Source organism: Micromys minutus, assembly GCF_963924665.1.
Source record: "Micromys minutus genome assembly, chromosome: 11".
Taxonomy (NCBI): Eukaryota; Metazoa; Chordata; class Mammalia; order Rodentia; family Muridae; genus Micromys; species Micromys minutus.
The window spans coordinates 30,209,207-30,233,183 of NC_137980.1; the positions used below are offsets into that span (position 1 = coordinate 30,209,207).

Sequence of the window (23,977 nt, forward strand, 5' to 3'; positions counted from 1 at the left end):
TTCCTCAGTGGAAATAGCCCCCTGGGGCTTGAGAATCTCAACCAGAACCTTGCATGTAAAGTCTCTTTCTAGTTCCCCCAAACTCTTCCTAGCTTCCTCAGTGATATATCCCAAACCCAAGCTTACATCCAGTTGAATGAGGTGCTTGGGGACCAGCAGTAACAACCTCCTGTTGTGGTAAAAAAAAAACAAAACAAAACAAAACAAACAAACAAACACAAAACTATCCCAGACCATGCTTAGGAGTTGGATGTGAGAGGCTCTGTGGGGACAATGTGGAGACCAGAGAGCAGGAATGGGCTGTAAGAACAGGGTGGAATGGCTGGAACTTTCCAGAAAGGTGTCCTACATGGTGACACTTCACCTGGGCTCTGTTTTCTTTCTAAAGAACAATATCTTTGAGGGGTCTAGGGACCATCTAGCCCAGCACAGGTACTCAGAGACAGATGTGGACCCCTACAAAGCCTGTTGAGGCATCTTCTTCTCCCATATTGGGTGGCTGCTGGTCCCCAAGCATCCAGATGTCACTGAGAAGGGCAAAGAACTTGATGTCCCTGATCTGTTTTCTGACCCCGTGGTCTAGTTCCAGAGAAAGTGAATGATGGATATCAAAGGGACCAGCAGAGGTGACAAATCAGAGTGCCTCAGTCACACCCCAGCACAGTCTCCCCAACCCTGCCCCCCACTGGGCCTTATTCTGAGATCTTAGTCTGTTCATTAAGTCCTGTCCACGTTTGTTTTGAATTTTGAGTTTCATATGTGGTGGGTTTCCAGTGGCGTCATTCCCTCCGACTGGTCTTGCCTGGCTGATTTCATGAAATGTGTCTGTTTCCCTTCCCTTCTGCCTGACCTTCCCTAAGTGTCTTGCTCAGCTCTCTCGCAGAGCTCCTGCGGTCCCATGGAAATGTGGCAGCTGTAGGTTACTGTGTAAAGAAAACAGGCCCACATATCAGGGTGCCTCAAAGCACCCACGTGTTAGCCAAGTGTGCAAGGCGAAACTAGTTTTAACAAGCACATGAAGAAATTTGCCTCTAATGGGTTGTCAAGAGGAAAGCATCCTTCACCTTCTACCCAGGCACCTTCATGGTTCCTTCTACAGGGTTCCTGTAAGGGTCTGCAATGGTGGTTACTCCAACAGCATTTTTAAACAACCTTGTTGCTCTTAAAGCAATGGATTTATGTGTGACGAGGACAACCTTGGGACCATGTCTTACTCAGGGCTTTCTTCGCAATAATATGGGAACTCGGTGGTTATTCAAGACCATCTCAGACAGGCTGGAGTCAGCCGGGAACCTTTCAGTCCAGAATCTGTTGAGGCTGAAGCTGGGAACAGATGCCACGCCTTTGGCCAACCCCCAAATCCTTGCATGAAAGGAAGTACAGGTGTCTGTTCTCCTGAGCAGAGGGGTGGAAAAGTACTCAGAGGGAACCGCCCTGATTCAGCTACGCTCCTGCTGGTCAGTGAACATATTACCAGTGTCTCCATTTCATCATAAAATAGGGAAGCAGTGATGCCCCACACAGCTTTGCAAGTATGGCCGGCAGGTAGCCGGAGCCTGCGCACATAAGCCACGGTGCCATCACAGCTAGCAGTTGGCTGGGATACACATCTGCGTTTTCTTCTCTGCTTCCGTTGTTTCACTATAAGGTCTCTGCAAACATAGCAGTGCCATGAGCCGAAAGTCTTAGAGCAGAAAGTAGCACAGTGTTCTCAGCTGGCAATGATGTGATTTTTCTGATTCTGAGTTTGTACCATCAAAGTAAATATCAAAGGGCCAGAGATACAGCTTAGTGGGATATATGTTCCCACCATACATGAGGCTACAGGCTCAATCCTGAGATGGCAAAACTGCCACGAAAGAAAAGGGGAAGAGGAGAGAAAGACAGGGAGAGAGAGATCATTAGGGAAAAGCACAGGGAAACAGAGTCACCTGCAATCCTAACACACAAATGTCACCACTATTAATATCCTGCTGTCTCTGTGTTTAGATGTAGATTTGATGTATTTGGTATGATGGCTGTCACGCTGAGCATGTGATTGTATGTCTTGCCTTTAACTTCAGATCATATTATACACATCACTTTCAAAGCCTTCAGGCCAATGTTTGAGACGAGCAAGTCATAGTTTATTTAACCAACGCTGTGGTTAGATATGTATGTCACTTCCAGTTTCGTGACATAAATGATGTCACTATACAATTAGTAATGCTTTGGGACAATCAACCCTCAGATTGATGTAGGGAGCGCGGCTGAGAAGGCAAAGGTTCTTTTGTTTTATTAACAAAACGGAGATAATGTAATAGCGGTCTGGATTTCTTAGACCTGTCCAATCTTTTCCCTTAAAAAAAATGTTGGAATGTGATTCATTATGTGTTGTCTTGCAGTACACATGTCTCAAGGCCATTTCTAAATGCAAACTGAAGAACAAAGACTGTTTTGGCAAGTTCCTTGAATAATTATCCAGGCATGTCTGTTTCAGCACCAAAGGGGCCCAGCTCTCAGGAACCACCCACTCAGATCTTTCCACAGCTCCATACTGCTGGAAGCAGTGCTGTGGGGATTGCCTAAAGGTTAGCCTCTGCCTTCCCAGATATAGAGAAGGGCAGGGAACCTTCAGATAGAGAGAAAGATGCTGCAGTACGGGAGCAAGCTCTGAGAAAGCACAGAGGACCAGCTCCTACCTCTCACTCGAGGGAGGGAGAAGGTGGGGGTAATTGAAGCTCTCACGGAAGGCACTGGTCTTTGAACAATGAGGAGTGGTCAGTCTAAGGGCACGTAAGCCAGAAAGGTTTTTAAGGTGTCAAAAGCACCATCATGGAATATTTAAACACACACAGCACACACAGTCTAGCCTATGAGGGAAGTAACACAGAAATAGCAATGGCAAACTGGAGCTTCAAGTCCCTCCAGCTCTGATTAATTGCTCGGTGTTCTTTCAGTCATGCCTGGCTGTTTGAAAGATACAGAACAGCATCGTGGGCAAGCACTCTTGTCCTCTGGTCATTATCCAGCTAAGAGAACAAAGACCCACGATCCCGAATAAGCCTTAGAGTTACCGAACTGATGAACATCCAAGACGATGCTGAAGTTTGAATTCTCTCATGTTCATGGAACTGGTTTTCCCGGATCATGGCAGGCAGGCAGGCAGGACATGTGGACAAATCAGGTTCCTTACAGGAATTGAAATCATTGCATGCTGGGGTCGAGCTATAGGGGAGACCTGGGCCTGTCCCATCAGCTCTTAGATCTCCTTGTCCAGGGATGAGTGCCAGGCTTCCCGGCTGGCACAGGAATGTGTGTTGGGCGCATGGGCCAGCCCTTTCCAAGGACGTCCCTTACAGAGCTGCTTCCCTGCTGACCTGATCCTGTCCTGTTCTCTGGAGCAACAGTCCCTGTCCTGCATCAGAATGGAGCGCTCAGTCTGTGTCCCCTCTCACTGCCCTTTCAGCTAAGAACCTGTCAGAGATGTTCCCAGGTGTGACTGAGACAGAAGACCTGGAGGACCTGCTTCAGTTTATTAACACAGAGTTTGCAGTTCAGTGACAACCAAACCTCTGCCTAACCATCCTAAACAACAGCCAAAGCCAAGCATGGCAGAGAGCTAGGTTTAAGGACCTTTCTGTCATTCTGCCCAATGGAAGAAGAAAGGACCCTTAAGAGTAACAGGAACGATCAGAGTTCAAGCTGTAGCATTGCATCTCCCCAAACAGGCCATTTACCAAGGCCCTAAAACATGATTTGCATCTAGCAGGGAGTGACAAAGTCAGGTAGCCATGGGGGAAACAGTGACACAGAGAGACTGCTCGGACCCCAGGAGGCACGACTTGTGCCTAAGCAGATTACAGAGATACAAGGACTATCTGGGGCTTCTATATCATGCTTGGGTTCCTAGGGGCTTAGAATTCCCTGCTCAGATGTCTGGGGCCCAGTCTAGAGCTAACGATGGTGTCTGTCAGGTGTGAAGAATGGCCGGGTGGTAGCATGCTTACTCAAGGTTGGATAGACATGTAGTGAACAGGTGTGATGGAGGCCACACCGTGAACTCCACCCATCCTCTTGTCACCCTAGAAGTGAGTTGTGCATAAGGCTGAGATAGGTCTTCCAGTTAGAGAGTGTGTTTAGCTTAAACAAGAAGGGAGTTTATTTCTACAGTTAAAGGCAGTCTGGCAGTTACTGTAATGCTGGAGCTCTGGACTTTATGTAGAGCAGGGGCAGAGGCGGGGAGATTGATTGATTCTAGAAACAGGTATCCAAGTAGGCGAGAAAAGACACAGCATCAGCTCGGTAAACATCGGGTCCCTTTCTTCTAGCGCCATAGCATTTGCCACGCGGCATTTGTGGTTTCATGCGATGTCTGTGATTTAAGGCTCTGTGATGTCTGCTAAGCTCCAACCAGAAGTTGTTTGGTCGAGGTAAAGAGGCAGGCTCCTAAGTTTTCTCAGAACACACACACTCTGTCTACCCTACTCTTGACCATATCTGCCCTCAAGGGAAAAGGGGAACGCATGCTCTTGGAATACAACATGCCCTTGAATAAAATCCCGGTTTGTTTTCTTTGTAAAGATTATTTTAAAAAGAAGGACAGTTTAGAGGATGAGAAGATGGCTCAGTGGGTGAGAGTGTTAACAAGCTTGAGGACCTGAGTTCAAGTCTCCAGTACCCATGTAAAAAGCCAAGTATGGCTGCACATGTCTGCAGTGCAGCATGGGGAAGGGGGAACTGTGACAAATGACTCCAAGGAGCTTGCTGACTATTTTGCCAAAGTGCCGAGCTTCCGATTCAGTGTCAGACCTTGTCTCAGGCATCAGGACGGAACAACAGAGGAACCACTTGATGCCCTGCTCTAGCCTGTGCAGGAGAGTGCATGGGCACAAATGTTTGTATCCTCAGCACATGCGCACACACACACATGCACGCATTCATGCATACACATATATACATACACACATTTATACACACATACACAGAAATACATATATACACACATGGCCACACACATATAAACACACATACAAATATATACATACATATACATGCATATATACATACATATGCACACATACATACACACAATACACACATCTATATGTCTATACACACATACATACACACATAATACACACATTTACATATACATGCATATATACATACATATACACACATACACACAATACACACATCTATATATCTACACACATACACATGCACACACACGCACACACATACACACATATACACAAACACACACACATGCACATGTACACTCACAAAGGTGGTCCCATATACTCCTACTCCACACATGCATTCCATCCCTTTACTCAGTATCCTTCAGCCATGGAATGCTTGCCCTAACTGATAAATGTACACTGACCATCACTCTCAGAAGCCATAGCTCACATATATACACACATATATACACAAGGGCTTAGTCTTGATGTTGTATTCTATGGGCTTGGTCACATGTACATTACAAGGCCACACATGTTCAGAATCATACAGAGTATTTCACTACCACGGCAGCCTTTCTCTCCACTCCTCACATCCCCATAGCACCTCCAATTACTCCTCATGCCTCCGTACTTCAGCCTTTGCCAGATGTCACAGCTGGACTCCCACGGGATGCAGCCTTGTCAGGTCACCTTCTTTGAGGAAGCAATGTGCATTTAGGTTTCCTTTGCATCTTTTCATCACTGGGTAGCTCAACATGCGTTAGCAATAAATAATGACCCACATACTGCTCTGGATGTCCCTTAGTTTCCTTAGCTACTCACTGAAGGACATCTTGGTGGCAATTATTAGGAAAGTTACTGTAAACACCCACATGCAGGGTATTTCTGTGAACATATGTTTTAGACCCATTTGAGTAAATGCCAAGAAACACCATGGGTTATACAGTTTTAGAAAAAATGATAGCCCAGCTGTCTTTCTCGGTGTCTGTAACTCTTTGGGCTCCTGCTGCCAGCAGGTGAGAGTGTCTGCTGTCTCACATCCTCGCCAGCATTGTACATTGTTACAGTTCCGGACTGAGCCACTCTGATTGATGTGTAATGTCATTATTATGTTATGTGCCTGTACCTGCTGGCATATGACTCACAGCCTCTTCCCATATGCAAACTCCACCAGTAACCCTTTTTAATGAGATGTGTTCAGATTGTTGGCACACTTTCACTGGTCTGTACTTTTCTTTTTAAAAAGTACTTATTTTTTTATTTTATTATTATTGGCCTTTTAACCTTGCTGGTCTTATTGCCCGTGTGTTTGTCTGTGCACCATATGTGTGCGGTGCCTGTGGAAGCCAGACGAGGGCATCTAGTCCTGGAGTTGTGAGCTGCCATGTAGTTGCTGGGAACTGAACCCAGAAGAGCAGCTAGTGCTCTTAACCGCTGAGCCATCTCTGCAGCCCCTTCTATGTTCTTACCCTTAGGTTTTCAGAGTTCTATGTACATTTTGAAAATCAGTTCTTTATCAGATAAATCTTTCGTAACTATTTCCTCCAGTGTCTTTGGTAGAGGAGAATATATAAGGAACAGCATCAGCTCTCTCTCTGTCTCTCTGTCTCTGCCTCTGTCTCTCTGTCTCTCTGTCTCTCTCTGTCTCTCTCTGTCTCTTTCTCTCTGTCTCTCTCTGTCTCTCTCTGTCTCTCTGTCTCTCTCTCTCTCATATTTGGGGTTAAACTTTAAATTTGCCCATCAACTCCAACGTTATTTAGGCTTGCTCCTTTGCCATTTTCAAATGGCTTAACTGTTCTTTAACTGTTCTGTATTTTATCTTTATATCTGTGGTTAAATGCTAATTTTTGCCCCCAGATTACAAAGCAGCCCCACTTTATTACAGAGAGCACACAAAGCTCTTTCCTTGCTCGGGTAAGTCCTGTTCCCCTTCTCTGGGGTGACAAATGTATCTCTCCTGTTCCTCATTTCCTGCTCTCTCTGTACTTCCCATGTCGGTTAAAGTCTTTGTAGAGATAGCTATCTGGTCTGTTTGTTAAGGTTGTGCAGGTTCTCAGTGAACATTCTGCTTCCCATTATTTCCTTCTTTTGAACACAACACTGCAATTCATTTCCTCTCCAGCCTCAAACCCCGGGCCCTTGATCAGTTCTTTTGGATGCTTTGAGAATTTCCCCAGGATTCCAATGTGTTGTATACACCGAACAGTGCCCTCTTCTCGTTCCAGCGATCTACCACTCTAGGAGGTGGAAGAGTCAGCCTTACACGGGCCAATAGTGGGACACCCAGGGAGAAGCTTCTGCCTGCAGAGGGCATCCAGCCCCATGGTCTCCTACTTACCACCCAAGGGATACTCCCTGCCATTACTCTAACCTGTCCACCTCAGTAGGGGCAGCAAACCAGCCAGAAAAACGGGGAGCCACTGTGAATTTCAAAGTCAAGACACAGGCTACAGTTCCAGGCGGGACTCACATGGGAGTGACAGTGAGAGAAGCCATCTTGGGCCTTACCCTAAATGATGACTTTTACTATGAATATGTCTAGCTACTGTAGGACTCTGTAGAAAAGAGTGAATGCATGTGTTCCATTTTGTTGCTTTAGCTCCTCTGTTGTATTCGGATGACCACTTTTGTGGGTGTATTTTCGGACTACATTCTGTCCCATTGATCTGTTAGTCGGCTCCCCCAGTACCGTACTATCTTGACTACCGGAGATGTACAGTACATCTTGGAGCCAGATGGTATTACTCCTTCACTTGGTTCTCCTTCAATATCCTGCTGACTATTCTGTGGTTCTCACGTACAAGCCTTTGCAAGTGATTTGCTGGGCTTTCGGTTGGAATTACCGTGACTCTGGATCAAACTAGGAAGACCTGGTATCTTGACAATATAGACTTCATATCCATAAGTGGGAGGCATCTTCAATTATTTATCTAACTCTTGGATTTCTTTCATCAGAGTCTTGGAAACTGTAGAAACCAGAGGTCTTGAATCTCCCTGGAACTGGAGTTGCAAACAGTTGTGAAGCCACCTACTGTGAGTGCCAGGATCAGAAAGCACTCTTAACTATTGGGCTCTCTCTCCAGCGCCTTGCTGTATAGCCCAGTGGCCTGGAGAGTATGATCTTACTGCCTCAGCTTCCAGAATGCTAGGATTAAAGGCTAGTATTCTGTATTTAATGAAGACCTTTGACTTGTGCCCTTGTCCCTAATGTCACGGTTCTCTGCCATTTCACGCACCCATAAGCATTCAATCAGGGGCTCTGCGTACGTATAAACATACATTTGTATAGCGACACGTGGATGTGAGAACGCATAAGTAGACGAAGTTCTGCTCTTATGACTTTGAACATCCTGAGAGATCATAAAGGACAAGAAATTCAGGGTTTCTTTACAGTCACCGATCCATCCCAAATGCCTTCCTTTCATTGTGCAGACTGTTTCTCACCCATATGATTCTCTCTCTCTCTGACTCCTTTGCATCTTTTTTGAAAAGCAGGCACAAGCAACTGATGCCTTCAGTTTTCTTTGCCTGAGATTGTTTTAAAATTTATTTTCATTTATCAAGGATAGCTTTAGTTAATGTTTTCTCTGCTCACAACTTGAAGTGCTTCATTCTCCTCTCTTCTGCTTGCTCAGTGAGGTTTTGGTCTTTCCTCCTGTCCAGGCAGAGGTGTTTTCATTCTTGCTTTCTGGCTTGCTGCGTATGCTCTCTATAGTTTTGATTTTTTTTGTCAGCCTATGGGCAGGACGATTTATTCCCGTCTGCCTGCCTTCAGCTCGTCCCCATTTGCTCTGCTTTGGGTTCTCCGAGCCCCCTGGGAATGCTGTCCAAGCCCCCTGAGAATGCTGGGGGGGGGACTGGGAATGCTGTCATTACTGTTTCAAATATCTCCCCTGCCCCTTCTCTTCTGGTGGTCTCCCTCTCAGCTTGCTGCAGGCTGTACAGTTGATTCATAGCTCTTAGAGACTCTTTCCCCAGCTGTGCCTACAAGTACCAAAAAGACCATCAAAGATCTTCACTCCTGCTACACTAGCATTTCCAGTTTTTGTGAGCCCTTAAGGCTGTGATGGTAATTTCTGATTCCCAGGTATACTTGCCACGTGTTCTTGCCCGGTGCCTGTTTCACGCAGCAGAGCACCTAGCTGTCGACACGGTTACTTTAAATTCCCTCCTGATGCTGAGCTGCTCCTTCCCACTGCTTGCCTGCAGCATGCCTGGTGCTTTTTCTCTCGCCCCCTAGACGTGGTGTACCATGAACAGGCAGAACATAAGCCTGGCTTTTGGTAGTGTAAAACTGAGGAGTCGGAAGGAGAGGGCAGCCGCCTGTAGTTCTGTGGCCAGGCCTTGGTCTCAGTATAACTGTGCCCTTGGATTGTGAATGTTGAGACTGGTGCTCACTTCTCAAGTCTGTTTTTAAAACAAGGCACCTAGAATGATCTAGGGTTGATGTTCCTTCCCCCTGTGTAGAAAGCTATCGGGAGCTTCAGCTGGATTTCCATCACCCAGGCTAATTAGGCTCAGATAAAACACCAGCACGTCCCATGCTAGTTTCTCCTCACGGTGGACATTGTCGAAGGACAGAATGATTGGTGGGCTTAAAATGTCTCCCTCCAGAGACTGAAGCCACCAGTGCAGGGCCGACCAGGGGCTGCCCAGCTCCTCCGCATTTGTAGTCTAGCCTCCAGCTTATTGTTTTTGTGGGACCCCTGAGTGTGAGGCCTAGTGGGTCTCTGACTCTTGGGCTCTTTTCCTTCCACTGGTTTTCCTTTCCCTCTTCCATGTGATAGTTTTCGTTTTATGATTGGTTGTTATCTCCTAGAAGCCTGTTCTTCCCAATGAGGGACAGAAAGGGAACAGAACTGGAGGGGAGGGGAGGTGGGGAGGAACTGAGAGAGCAGAGGGAGGGGAAACTGTAATCAAACTGTAATCAAGGATTTGTTCTATGAGAAAAGAATCTATTTTCTTTCTTTCTTTCTTTCTTTCTTTCTTTCTTTCTTTCTTTCTTTCTTTCTTTCTTTCTTTCTTTTTTAACAGGTTCAGCTCTTTATCGGACATGTTAACAAACATGTCATCTTCCAACTCCTCGGATTCTTCCTTCTTTGCTTCCACTTTCTTCTCTTCAGCTGGGGCTGCAGCAGTTGGGGCAGGATCACCAGCAGGCGCAGCTCCAGTGGCCGCGGGAGCAGGCCCACCAGCCCCTGCGGGAGCCGGCCCACCAGCCCCTGCGGGAGCGGGCCCACCAGCCCCTGCGGGAGCCGGCCCACCAGCCCCTGCATTGCAGATGAGGCTCCGAATGTTGACATTGGCCAGAGCCTTTGCAAACAAGACAGGCCAGAAAGGACACTGACACCCCTGCTTTAATGAGGGCATTGATCTTATCCTCAGTGACCTCATCTGCAGGATGAGGGCAGAGTAGATGCAGGAGAGCTGGGAGAATGAAGCCGTGTTGTTGTAGACTGCCAGCTCGGTGCTAGTCACCGGATGAAGTGAGGGCCTTACCAAAGCGTCCTTAGCTTCCTCAGAAGGACTGAGCACCTTGGCGGCAGCTGAGGAAAGGCAGAAATCTATTTATGATAAAAGGAAAAAATGTCCCCTCTTTCCCCCTCTGCATATGAGTACGAGGAAAACTTTCTGTGAAGTTCTACCATGGAAACCTAGATCAAGCTCGTGGAGTTAAAAGTCACAGAAGCATCAGGGCGACCTGTGACAAGGTCACTTGGGAGGGTCAGCTCCCACATACGTGCTCATCCAGCTCACAGAAACTCGTCAGGTAAGTTCCAGTTTTCCTGTATCAGCACCAGAACCTGTAGAGGACCATCAGAAAACATCTCTTCAGTGGTCCTAGGAGCGGCAACCAGAACCTTATTTTCATTGCTGCTGCGTAACTGTACTACTGAGCGGAGTCTCAGTTCCTAAGACCACAGGAAATACGTGCTGTGGCGGTGGTGACTCAGGGGTTGGGGACCACTACTGCAGCGGCTTCTGTTCCCTGTGCCGTAGCTTCCGGCATCTTCCGGTGTGTTCCCGATGTTTGCCCTGCTGTGCTATTTCGCTCACAGGACTAGGAATTCTTGACTTTTCAGTCTGTTCAGCTTTCCACTTCGGAAGTTCACATTTGCCCACACCCCGAGTATGTTTTTGTGCCTCTGAGCACCATCAGCACCAACCCGTCCTTACTTCCATTCTGGGAATCTCTATGGGGAAGACAAATTGTCGGGAGAAGCGTAACCATCCTGGCTCTGGCTTCCGCAGCCAACTCCACGGCCTTTAATCTCTCTGACATCCCTTCTGTTTAATAATGGATACCAAGTACCACATGGCTTTTTAAAATCCTCAGTATGTTTCCCTCACATGTTCCTTGAGAAGCTCATTATACACAACTATACTGAGCTCCCACTGTCTCCCAGGCACTGCTAAAAACAAAACCTGGGGACTGAACAGCAAACAAAAGAGCAACATTTGGGGAACCATTTGGTCTTTCTCTCTAGAGTTTCTCAACTTGGATCGGGATGCAAGAGGGGCTGCTCAGACCAGTACCGCCTGAGGTTCTCTTTCCCTCTCCCACAATGCTATCCCCGAAGCAAATCTGCTTTTGGTTACCTGTCCACAGCTTGCTTGTGTTCCTTGCCAGTCAGTTTACTCTTCCGTTTGCTGCGTGGGGCCTTCCCTCCTGATGTCGCAGTGCTGTCTGGGTCCCACAGTGGTTTTCTGCCTTTCCAGACTTTTGTCTTCCATGGCAGATGGAGACTCCTCACCCTCCCAGAGTCTCTCCCCACTTCATCATCCTGCTTTGACTTAATCTTTCTGAACATCCAACGGGTGTAACTCTTCTTTCCCCCTAGTCTCACGTCCCCTTTGAGGCAGGCAGGCTGCCTTTGGTTTTCAGCCCTGAATCCAGCCTCATCCCCCTCTGTCTACCTCATGTCACTGTATGTTCTCCGAGCTCCACAAAACCTCTGAGGATAAACTGGTTCTGTCTCTTTATTTCCCCTGTACCCAGATCCTGTTGTCAAAGATGAAAATTCTGGACATTTCAGCTCCAGAGACTTGATAAAAGTCAACTAAAGTGTATCCTGTACCTCATTATTCCTTCCTGTGGAAAGTGGGTGAAAAAGGTTAAACTTCCTTTTCTGTTGCCAGTCAGTGCTCGATCTGTCAAGGGAGCTTTCAAGTGCTAGAGAGAGATGGCTGAATTATCTGGGTACAGGACAGCGGCGATTCAGTGCCCAAGTTACAGCCTCAGTTCAAAAGCTTCCCTCTTAGTGGCTGGAGAAGTCAGTGTGTCAGACAATTCCACTGCTTGGTTTGACTTTTAAGACATTTCCAAGTCAAAATGTCATTTGTCCCTAAGTGTAAGAGGTACTTTCCTACTGGATCTTTGGGAGAATGTGTGTGTGTGTGTGTGTGTGTGTGTGTGTGTATGTGTGTATGTATGTGCATGCATGATGTGTGTGTGTATGTATGTGCATGCATGGTGTGTGTGTGTGTGTATGTGCATGCATGGTGTGTGTGTATGTGCATGCATGGTGTGTATGTGCACATGTATGGTCTGTGTATATATGTGTGTATGATGTATATACGCATGATATGTAGGTGTGTGCATGGTATGTATGTGTGTTTATGGTATGTGTGTGTACATGTGTGTGTGTGTGCATGGTATGTGTGTGCATGGTGTGTGTATATGTGTGCATGGTATGTGTGTGCATGGCATATGTGTGTGTGCATGGTATGTGTGTACATAGTGTATGTGTGTGCACAGTGTATATGTCTGCATAGTGTGTGTGCATAGTGTGTGTGTGTATGCATGGTGTGTATATGTGTGCAAAGTATGTATGTACTTGGTGTGTGTGTGCATGGTGTGTATATGTGTGCAAAGTATGTATGTACTTGGTGTGTGTGTGCATGGTGTGTGTGTATGTGCATGGTGTGTGTGTACATGGTATGTGTGTGTGCATGCTGTATGTGTACATAGTGCATGTGTGTGCACAGTGTATATGTCTGCATAGTGTGTGTGCATAATGTGTGTACATGGTGTGTGTTCATGGTGTGTGTGTGTGCATAGTATGTGTATATGTGTGCATAGTGTGTATGTATCATATGTGTGTATGCATGGTGTGTGTGTACATAATGTATGTATATGCATGATGCATGTGTGTGCATGATGTATGTGTGTTTACATGTTGTATGCATAGAGTGTGTATAGTATATGTGTGTGCATTCATGTGTATGTACATGATGTGTGCATATGTGTGTGTGTACATCAACATTAGTACTCACTTTTCTTTCCCCACATTGATCACCCATTTCTGTGTGCAAAAAAAAAAAAAAAAAAAAAAATTCCCTGGAACAATGAGAGAGTGCTTCCCCCACAGCCTGGGAGACAGTCTTCAACAGCAAGCAGGGAGGGGCGCCCTACAGTGTGTTAGGCGCTGTCTTGATGTCACTGTTGGTATCAGTAAGGGCACCTTCATGCCTCATGATTCACTTCGGTTGCCAATGGTAACCTCATTAGTTAATTCTGTGCTTACATTTGCTTGTTACACAGGTATTTCTGATGTGTTCAGCAATTTGCCATGCAGATGAAGGTACGTAGACTCTGGACCTGAGGCACGAATGCCCTAACTCTCCACTGCCTTGTTAACCAAGTCAAAAGAGTAAGTGGTTTGGTTCCACTAGGCTATTCTTCAATAAGTACTTTCCGGACTAAAGAGGGATTAATATTCTAGTCTAGCTTGGGCATTTTTGTGGAATGCACAATCCTTCCAGGCAGATATATGGCTTTGGCTCCAAGCCTCCAGGCAAAGACTTTTAACAACACTCACAAGAGGTTTTATTGATGCCTTAATTATTTTCTAAGAAGTTAGATGTGGGAAGGTGAAGTGGCTCAGAGAATGAGAGACCCTTGCTGGTAAGCCTGGTTTGCGTTCATGGTTCCTGCAGGGTAGAAGGAGAGAAATGGTTCCCAAAAGCTGACCACTGGTCACCACAAAGGGGAGAACAAAGAGAGATCAAGGGCAATCACATTTAGGCTTGAGAATAGCTCGTTTTCAGGCCATGTGGCTGCACCAGGAACTTCAGGAGCTGGCTGCTGTTCCCACTCTGGTGCTTGGAGCCCAGGGTGACAGAGCAGTGTCCTAAACATTCAGTCCTCAGCTTGTGGCTGTCCCGGCTCAGGCTGTGCCTCAGAGTCTACCTCCCTTCACTCCGCTGCCTGAAGCCTCTACTGTTTGTCTCTCTGTATGTGGCTTACTGTAAGAGTGTGGGTTTCTTTACTCTCCTGTCCAGGATCAGCTTCAGCCAAAGTACACTTGTCTGAACCTTGAGATTGTGGTTCAGCCCCTCTGCCTCCTCCCCAGTAGTCAAAGACCCATGCTTTGGAGCAACAGAGAATCCTGGGCAAAGAGGATCTCCTGACCCTTCCTTAGGGACCAAAAGTTTAGGTATTCTTGTTTACATTTTTGTTTTATCCCTTTATATCTTCTTCAACACCAGTGGCTTCCTTCCTTCCTAGGTATAGTTTTTTTTTTTTTTTTTAACCCCTTCTCAAAACCTGATTTATTGCTTGCTTAACTTAATATTCTTTTGTCTCACCTCAGAAGCCAAGTGTAATGGTTTGTGTACGCTCATCCCAGGGAGTGGCACTATTAGAAGAGGTGGCCTTGTTGGAGGAAGTGTGTCACTGTTGGGGTGGGCTTGGAGATCTTCCTCCTAGCTGTCTGAGGATGCTCAGTCTGTTCCTGGCTTCAGATAAAGATGTAGAACTTCCAGCTCTGCCTGCATCATGCCTGCCTGGATGCTTCCTTGATGATACTGGACTGAACCTCTGAACTTGTAAGCCAGTCCCAACTAAATGCTGTCCTTTACAAGACTTAATTTGGTCATGGTGTCTGTTCACAACAGTAAAACCCTAACTAGACACCAGGTTTTCTACTTTCTCTGGGCAGTGTTTGACTTTTGCCTCTCTGTAGACAGCTCTGGGAGAGAAGGGTTTCTCACTGGCCCCTAGCACAGCTGACCACCCCTGTAGGTGTATGCAGCAAAAAGCAGGTGTTGTCTCATACCCAGTTCTCAACTTTTTCTCACGAGCTCCAAGTGGGGATCCATGGGAAGGAATTCAGAGCAAGGGCATACTCTGCCTCTTGCTGGACAAAGGTTGCACAGACACAAACTCTTGTGTACAGGGCTGTGTGAGCTCCTGCTCCTACCACCCACACTCTATACGCAGTAGCAGACTCTTTAGTAATTGTTTGCTCCGTGCTTTCTAAAGAATCAAGCTGAGACAAAGCCAGGAGGAGCGGCACAGAGAAGTCGTTGTTTAAAAAGGCACACAAAGCCTCAGTGCACGTGTCTAAGTAAGAGATGAACTGGCTCACTGTAAAGTAGTTTGCCTCGAAACTCCATAGTCTTTCTAAGAAATGATTCAGGAGTTTTTGTTAATACTAAACGACTCTGGGCTCCCTTTTAGAATGGGAAGGATGTGATTATGTGCGTTTTCGTGAACTTCAAGTTTATTTTCTCTCTTCAGCTGGAAGCCACGTTATTGTGGAAACCCTTCATCAGTTGACAGTTGAGGTGAAAATATTGCCTCTGAAACATGAGTTTGTTGATAGCTGTTTAAGACCCAGAATGAATATTTAGATCAGCCACCTGCAGGCTGCTGTGTCATAACATTTTCAATTCCTCGGTCCCATCTTGTTCTGTTACATCCCTTCAAATGTGTCAAGGGAGGATTAGGTTGAGCTATCTGGGGTTTTGTTTGGCACACTTTACACAGGAAATCTGAAGGAGCTAATCCTTATCTGAGTAAGCCCGGGCAAAAGTGTCAGCCATTTTCTTTTCTCTTCCTTCTCCTTTCTGCTTCTGCTTTCTCTTTCTCATCCAAATTCATACAAAAATGTCCCCAAACAAGGAGAAGCCCTCAACCAAGAGACCATGTTGTGATTCTCTCTTTGGGAGTAGCATCGGGACTTAACACTCTCAGAGCATACCCTTAGACTGTCACATGGTCACTGCAGCCAACCAGAGCATATTCTTTAGTTGCCACGTGGTCACTGCAGCCAATCTATAAGTGCCGTCAGCTGTCACATGACCTTTCCACATCCCTGGAGGTATTCGGAAGATCAGAGGGCAGATCCATAGTGAGGCTATGTGAAAACATTAAGTAAAATAACAGATGGGAAATCAAAAGCCCAAATTGCACAAATCTGTAAACCGCCTGAAGCAAAGACAGAACTCTCATCGGGTTGGTCTTGGAATAAATAGTGACTCACTTAAATCAGTTGGCACAGGAGGCAGCTGTGGGGTATGAGACACGGTACCAGATGACAGCATCTGTCTGTTCATTCTCTCTTTGAGATTCTGTTTTCACAGTGATAAATAAGGATGATGGTGACAGCTCCCTTCCAAAGTGGATGAATATGTTACTTAATACGGGTGAAATTACCAAGGAGGTGAGCACAAAATGTTTTTAATGGGGTATGCAGCACTGTAGTGTAGCTATTCCACTTAGAACCTGAGTTTAGGTTCTGAAAGATGATTTATGTGGGTTTTTACTTAAGACCAAATCTTACTTCATAGCTCATGCAAGACTTGAACTCATGGTCCTCCTGATTCAGTTTGCCCAGTTCTAGGATGATAAGCATACACCACCATACCCAGCATCCATTTCTATTAAAGCATAACTCTTCCTCTTTTAAAAAAGTGTTTATTTTACGTTATATGCATCCGTGGGCAGTTGGACACATGAGTGTTTTAGTAGAGGCCAGAGGATTGGATGCCCCTGGATCTGGAGTTACGGGTGGTTGTGAGGCATCCAGCTTAGGTGCTGGGGACTGGGCTTGTTTCCTCTGCAAGAGCAGTTCATGGTCTTAACTGCTGAGCCATACTTGCAGCCCCAACATCCCATTTCTTAAAAACCATCCCCAAATGACTAAGATCCACTTAAGCTACTGATGTCCAGATGTATTTTCATAGCTAAAAGCATCGGAGGTCCCAAGAAAACTTTTTATCAGGAGCACTCTTCTCTTCCTTCCTGGCACTGCATGCCTTCCTCAGTTTGACCTCTCTTTACAGTGTCCTTGTTACTGGAACCCAGATCCTGAGCCCTGACAGCCCTAACCAGCCAGCCTTGAGCACTTCAATATGCTAGTTAAAAAGGTGAGCACTAGTGAGAAGCAGAAGAGGGAGATTTACTCAATGTGACCACGTCGGGAAAAGGTCTAGGGATGGCCTCTCCAGTAGGGGACTTGGCATGATACTTTAGGTAGAGTGCAAAAGAATAACAACTAATCAGTCCTGGCCAAGGTACAGTCCTGTCCATAATGGACACAGCATTGTCTCAGAACCTGGCTCCTGGTCTGTCCTACAGGTTGACAGCACTTTGTGGAATCTCTTTCTGAGGGACACATCCTTCCCCAGATGGGCACCAGACGTCATATCTCTCCCTTTCCCAGGGTGAGACTGAAGAAACTCAGTTCCTTAGGGAATTTGTAATTACTATCTCAAGAGTCTAATGGCTGAAGAAAACGGCATGGGTATCTTTCATGGGCATCTCTCCTCAGAATGCCTGCACTCCTGCAGGGATGGTCTCACCTTCCGGCTGTCTGACCATTTGCTCTTCTGTTGCTTTGAGGGCCTCGATGTGTATGTAGCCTTCAGCCCCTGGAGCTAAACTTGGCTTCCACAGTCAGACCATCCCCAGGCTCTGTCTTAGGTTCCCTCCTGAATGCCTGGCCTCACCAGAACTCACACAGTGTGGACCAAGACCATTCACTGCTGCTGATGTTTGTGGAGACCTCAGCAGGGTTCTCTTCATGTTTGCTTCTCTTCACCTCAGTTGTTACCCACTTTTCTTTCCTACTGCGCCACAGGCTCCCGGCAACATTTAGTGTTCTGCAAATTTGAAAGATCATCCCCACTTTTGTTTTCATCCCAGGAACATGTCTCTTTTTAGCAGTGTTTTGACAGGCATCCATTGCTTTTATACGGTTCAAACTGACAGTGTGCTGACATTCATAAAATACTTCAGACTGAGTACAAACCCTGGGGTCACACTCCTGAGTAGCTGGTGGTATGTGGCTGCTAGCTCCATCTGCCACAGTGGGCAGTGTGGGTATTTCAAGCTCTGTTTTGTTCAATCCTGTGGCCATTTTCATTGGAAAATTTATAAACAGATGCATTTCTGTATTAAGAGGTATGAGGCACACAAAGAGAAAAATGAGGCAGACCCTGTGGGTCTGATACTGTGACTGTAAGTAAAGGCCCATGCATGAAGAACAGCCAGAGACCCCACCACTACCCAGTCTACACATGAAAGTGTTACTGGAAATCTTGGAGAGACCCACATTGGGCTCCAGATAATAAGAGGAAACTGGAGTTTCCCCGTTTTGGGTTCTTAGTCTCTTTAATACATATATTTTAAAACAGAATCTTAAGGGCCAGGCTTTGAGAGAAAAATACCAGGGTATCTGAAATGTGAATGTCAGCAGCTGCTGGAGGGAGAGAGACAGAGGAGAGGAAGAGAAAGACACGCCTTTTGATGCAAGCTGGCGTGTTCAGCAGCTGATGTCAGCAAGCAGCATCATGACTTAGCAGCAGGCAGGCTTACCAGAGCTGCGTGGTGGCAGCTCGATGTCTTTGTAAACAGAGGGCAGGGTTCCTGGGGAGGAAAAGTACTTACCTCATTAAGGGAATAATTACTTCTTCTATCTCTTTAACATGGCTTTGGGTGATTTGGCCTCCCTAAAGCGTTGTCTTTTGTCCATGAGATAAACAGACCAATCTGGATTAAGTCTTAATGGAGGGCACAGCAATATATAGTATTCTACTCTTTGGAGCAGTTCATGATGTCATATCTTCACCCATGACCAGAGACAGATTTCATTAGGGACGGTCCATCCTGGAGTTCTCTAAGGCTTCTGTAACATTGATGTATTTAATTGGAGAGACCCTAATGTCACTTAGGAGATGGGCTAAAACTGGCAATTTCCACCCTGGAAATTCAGAAATCCAGCCCCAAAGTTGACCACCAGGGGGAGTTCATGTCTGGCTTGGAATCTCAATGGCACAGATGCAGCTTCTAGGCCAGTGGTTCTCACCTGTGGGTCTCATCCTGCATATCAGATATTTACATTCAAAAATACAGTTATAAAGTATCAATGAAATAACTTTATGGTTATAGGCCATTACCATGCAAGAAACCGTATTAAAGGGTCACAGCATCCGGAAGGTTGTGAGCCGGTGTTCTAGGTAGAAGTGCTCAGTTAGTATAGGACAGAGAGCAAGGAACCAAGTACTAGAGATCTATTCTGGCCTCCAGCAAGGACTTTCCTAGGTCTGCTGCTCTCTGAGATGCTGCTTTGAGCTGCCTAAACAGTTTTCCATCTCCCGTTCTTATCAAAAGTGAAAGTGACACTCTAAGCTGATTTCACTGGAAACTGAGGGCCTCCCCGCTGACAAGGACCAAAGAGGATGGCTGTCCTTGCAGAAGTTTTATGGAGGAGATGCTCCTTCTCCTGTCTGAGCTTCTCTCCTGGAACTAGTTCCACCCTTTTGTCAACTGTGTGTGTGTGTGTGTGTGTGTGTGTGTGTGGCAGGGAAGTGAGCCCAGGTCATGCTGGGCAAGTGTCCATCACTGAGCTACACCCCCAGCCCCATCAATCACATCTGCTTTTCTAAGTGTTTAAGTTTAGTGTGGGCTTACATGGTCCTTACTTGGTCTGCTTCCAAACACCATAAAATCACTGTTGTCCTTGTTAACTGGGATTAGCTGTTGTCCTTGTTAACAGAGGTTACTGAATTTTTTTTTTTCACATACACAGAAGAGATACCCAGACACCTGGCCTTGCCTCCCTAGACAGTCTCGGTTAACCACAGGAGCTAGCAAGCAGCCCAGGCAAGTTGCAGAGTTCCGTGAGAGCTGCAGTCTGCAGAGGCTGTCATCTGGGCGGTCACCTGGCCCACTGTCTCGACCACTGATGTAATTCAGCCTTGAGAAGGAAAATTCATCCTCCTTTAGTCTTGCTTCTCTTAAAGACGTGTTTCACAGGTTCATAAATTTGAAAAAATTAGGAGTGCGGGCAAACTCCCTTCTTAGGGAGAGAATGCCTCACTGAGTAGAGTTCTGAGTTGAGTTTTTAGGATTTGTAGGGATTACATGGGATGAAAGAGAAGCCAAAGCAACCCCCATTTGCTAGCAGCTGGGGGTGAGCGTTGTCAGGTTTCTTAGGACCGGGCACTGAGCACACTTCTCTGTACACAGACAAGTGTGACACACGGATAAGGTAAAGCGATTTTCCAGAGCATACTTCTACTCAACGGACGTGCAGAGCCTGCTGCCTTCTGGCTCTCTCTTAAACTGCTCTTAGCTGCTTCCGTGCCAAAGAAGGTCACAAGTATTCCTATCAAGAGATCAAAAGGAACTCTGTGTGTGTGTGTGTGTGTGTGTGTGTGTGTGTGTGTGTCTGACAAATGTGTTTACCTGGAGTGTGTCTGTTTTTCTGTGTGTACATGTGTGTGTCTCTCTCTGTGTGTGACAAATCTGTCTACCTGTTTGCATGTGTGTCTGTTTGAGTCTGTCTGTGTCTGTTTGTGTGAGTGTGCAGGTGTGTGTGTCTGTGTATGTGTGTGTATTTGTGTTTGTGGGTCTGTCTTTCCTGGTGAGCAGAAACTGAGCTTGTTCATTGAATCTAAAAAATTGCACATAAGGATTTTTCTTTTTGTCTTTTTTCTTTTTTGAGGTTATAATTTGATTATACAATTTCTTCCTTCTAATCCTTTCTCTCTCTCTCTCTCTCTCTCTCTCTCTCTCTCTCTCTCTCTCTCTCTCCCTCTCTCCCTCTCATATACATAGACACATGACATCACTTCCTTTGTATCAATATTTGCCCAAATGGATCACATTGTGAGTGACTTTGGTTAATTTTAGGGCATGTGTGGAGTATTGAGCCCTCAGACTCCCAGGCGGTGGTGAGGGGATTTCTAAAGGCCAAGTGTTTCCAGAGAGAAACAGGAATAGAAATTACAAAATTAGAAGACCCTTCTAACATGGTGCTCAGGCAGAGGGAGGATCTTAAGACTGTAGACTCTTAACAGGTACACTCTCTCCCTCTAAACCCTTCATACCTTTGCTGTCAGGAGAAAGGGCAACAGGGAGAAGGATAGGATTCAAACAGCTCAAGTGTGTATTGAAAGGGGGGGGGGAAGCTTTGTTGGAAGCAGAGCTGATGCATTTGAAATATGAGCCTTTCCCCTGAGTTGTCAGCAGCTCCTTTGTGCCCCCGCGTCCTCTCTGTGGATGACTGTGGGACACTGTCTTGCTTATCATAAGCAAAACATTATGTGTGTGGGATCTTCCTCAGCAGGTAGCCTGCTTCCCCGTGGATGTGCTGGCGGGTCCCCGCGTGGCAAACAGGACGCAGTAGTATTTCAAAGAGACAAAGGGCACAGTAGCTCATTTTCTAGCGAACCTAGCCACAGACACCTTAGAGCACCGGCAAACGGGAGTGGCAGTTGTCTTTGTATATGTGATATTAAGGGTCAACAAAATTTGCTAAGTAGGGGCTGGAAGAGATGGCTCAGTGGCAAAGAGCATCTTCAATGTGGACTCAATGCCAATCACCCTCCGGGGAGCATCTAAGCTGTCAGGGCTGGGTTGGGACTGCTAAACTATCTCCCTTCTGTAACAGGGGCGTGGTTCTTTGTTAGTGTGCGGGCAGCACTGCTAGACTGACTACCCAGCCTCTGTTGTGTAAGTCAATATGATAAATATCTCCTAATAATATAGATACATTTGATAGGTTCTGTTCCTCTAGAGAATCCTAGTAATTCAGCTTCAGACTCTCATTAGCATCTAAGAAGGCTGAGGTTTTTATTAGGGCAGAAACATGGACAATAATTATGTGGGGGGGCAGGTTCTCATTATATAGCTTAGATTGGCCTTCCAAACTTACTGTTCAGTCCAGACTGGTCGTGAACTTGTGCCCCGCCTGCCACAAGTCTCCCAAGTGCTAGGATTACAGGTATGTGCTAACATCCCTGCTCATAAACATTGATTTTGTTTTTTTTGTTTTTTTTTTTTTTGTAAGTTTATATGACTGATCATGTCAACTTTCATTTAGCAGGAAAACCTTGGGGTCTTGATGTTGTCATACCAAAGGCCACTGAGAATACAGGCCACTGGGAATGCAGGGACTCATAGCACAGGTAGATCTAGCAAAACAGGCTTCCGAGATTCGGAAGAACAGCACAACTTGAACACAGGAATGAAACCCATGTGACATATATGAAGGGTATGCCTTTAAACATGGGATGAAGTGGTCATGTTAAATGGCCTTTTGACCCTTGCCCTGGATGAGGACAATTTGACCATCCACATAACTAACTCAGCAGGAGTAGGCTGATTGATCCTGAAGGCAGATCAAATGGCTGCGTTGGCTCTTTCCCCTCAGAGCCTGGCTGGATGCTGGCCACTGATAGAGGTGGCAGGGTTGGTCCACTGTTGTCTCTCCAGCACATGACCTCTGCGTACATAGAACAGAATAATTGGGAGACACACGTGCTGTTATCTAGCGTCTGCATAATTATTTTCCACTTTTTTTTAACTACCAAAGAAATTGAAGACGATAACAATCTCGTTTTCAAAAGGTTCAGACTTGAAGTTGATTTAATTTCTTCAGTAAATCCCCAAACAAAGAAAAACCACAATTAAACAACAGCACCGTTGTCAAAGACAGAAGTAGCTTTGCTACAGATGCACTCTCTTGAGGATCAGAGCTCTCTGAGAATATGGTAAGAGGCATACATAGCTTTTGCCCCCCAGGAAAATGGCAACCAACAAACAAATTACATTCAATCTCACGAATCCCAGAGTGAGAGAAGCAGTTATGTCTCTTCCTGTGGTGATCAGTTTATGTCAGGAAGACAGGGTGAATGTGGGAAGAGGTTCTAAGGGTGACAAACTGTAAACACACCCGCTCTCTTTAAAATATTACTCAGGGAATGATTTTAGTTTGCCAGGGTAATCCTGTACCACAGGCCACTAACCGTTGGGCTACTGTTCATATAATTTATGGAAAACAATTGATAACTAAGAAGAAAGGGAGGACGAGACAGAAACAGACAGAAGAATCAGACAGGGAAAGCCAGAATGGAAGACAAGTGACTTAGCTGCTTCTACCAAAGACAAAGGCTTACTTGCTTCTTTGTGTAACCAGACAGACAAAGTCAAAAGCAGAGACAGCATTGACTTTAACTCTGCTTAAGTTGAAAATAGGCCTTGACTTTCATGTGCTGTGTCATTAATTAAAAAGCAAAATGATGACTGTGTTCTAAATTACCCTCGGGAAGCTGTCAACAGACCCTCTGGACCGGGTCTTGACATCATTTCTTCATTGTTAAACCAAGTAAACATCCCGTGGAGGGAACTCTGTTCACTGAACTCGCTAGAGTCCAATTCTGGTCTTCCGGCCGCATCACATTTCCAGCAGGAAAAGGAAAGATAAACAAGCCACACTTCCCAAAGAACCTTTCAAGAACTGTGACGAGTGTCGGGGAAATGACCCTTGCGTCACGTGCAACCTGCCAGGCTGTATCGTTCGTCCAATAAATAAATGTTTAGTAAACACCCCCGTTATTTTTCCTGGGGCTCAATAAGATGCAAGAATTGAAGGGGAAATGAGCTTCCGGTGAGGCTTTAAATGAAATCACAGAAGCACGCATGTTTAATCAAGTGGTTCCAGCAGTTCATTGCTTGCCATTACAACACATTCATGGGGCTGTAATCTCATTTGCTGCTTCTCACGGTTCCCCAGGCCATCCCCTCTGGAGGCTGGCAGGTGTGTCCCTTCATGCCACACTCAATAGATTTCTCTCTTAATATCTCATAGGCCACTGGCTTGAGACTGCTGTGTTTAAGAGCAACCAATGGGTAGGAAATGCTGCAGCACTTGCTTTTCTATGAAAAGGATGCTGAGAGTTTGAAGCTTATCAAGGCCAGGGGGTGGGGAGAAATCCGGACTCATTTTCATGGA

The 23,977-nt window shown here is 45.9% G+C and overlaps 1 protein-coding gene and 1 pseudogene across 2 annotated transcripts in view; one reads left to right on the forward strand and one right to left on the reverse strand.

Moving 5' to 3' along the window:
• The window catches only part of SCD5 (stearoyl-CoA desaturase 5), a gene marked incomplete at both ends in the record, with an annotated part of 121,487 nt that overhangs the window by 86,570 nt on the left and 10,940 nt on the right, over positions 1 to 23,977 (forward strand). Inside the window, 3 exon segments of the mRNA XM_080925525.1 lie at positions 389 to 469; positions 473 to 580; positions 584 to 594. Coding sequence (XP_080781651.1) covers positions 389 to 469; positions 473 to 580; positions 584 to 594 — 200 coding nt within the window.
• On the reverse strand, positions 7,093 to 11,232 carry LOC308427063 (annotated as a pseudogene). The gene is made up of 3 exons: positions 11,127 to 11,232; positions 9,982 to 10,495; positions 7,093 to 7,186 (listed from the first exon to the last, which is right to left on the reverse strand). The product of its transcript is annotated as an uncharacterized misc_RNA (transcript).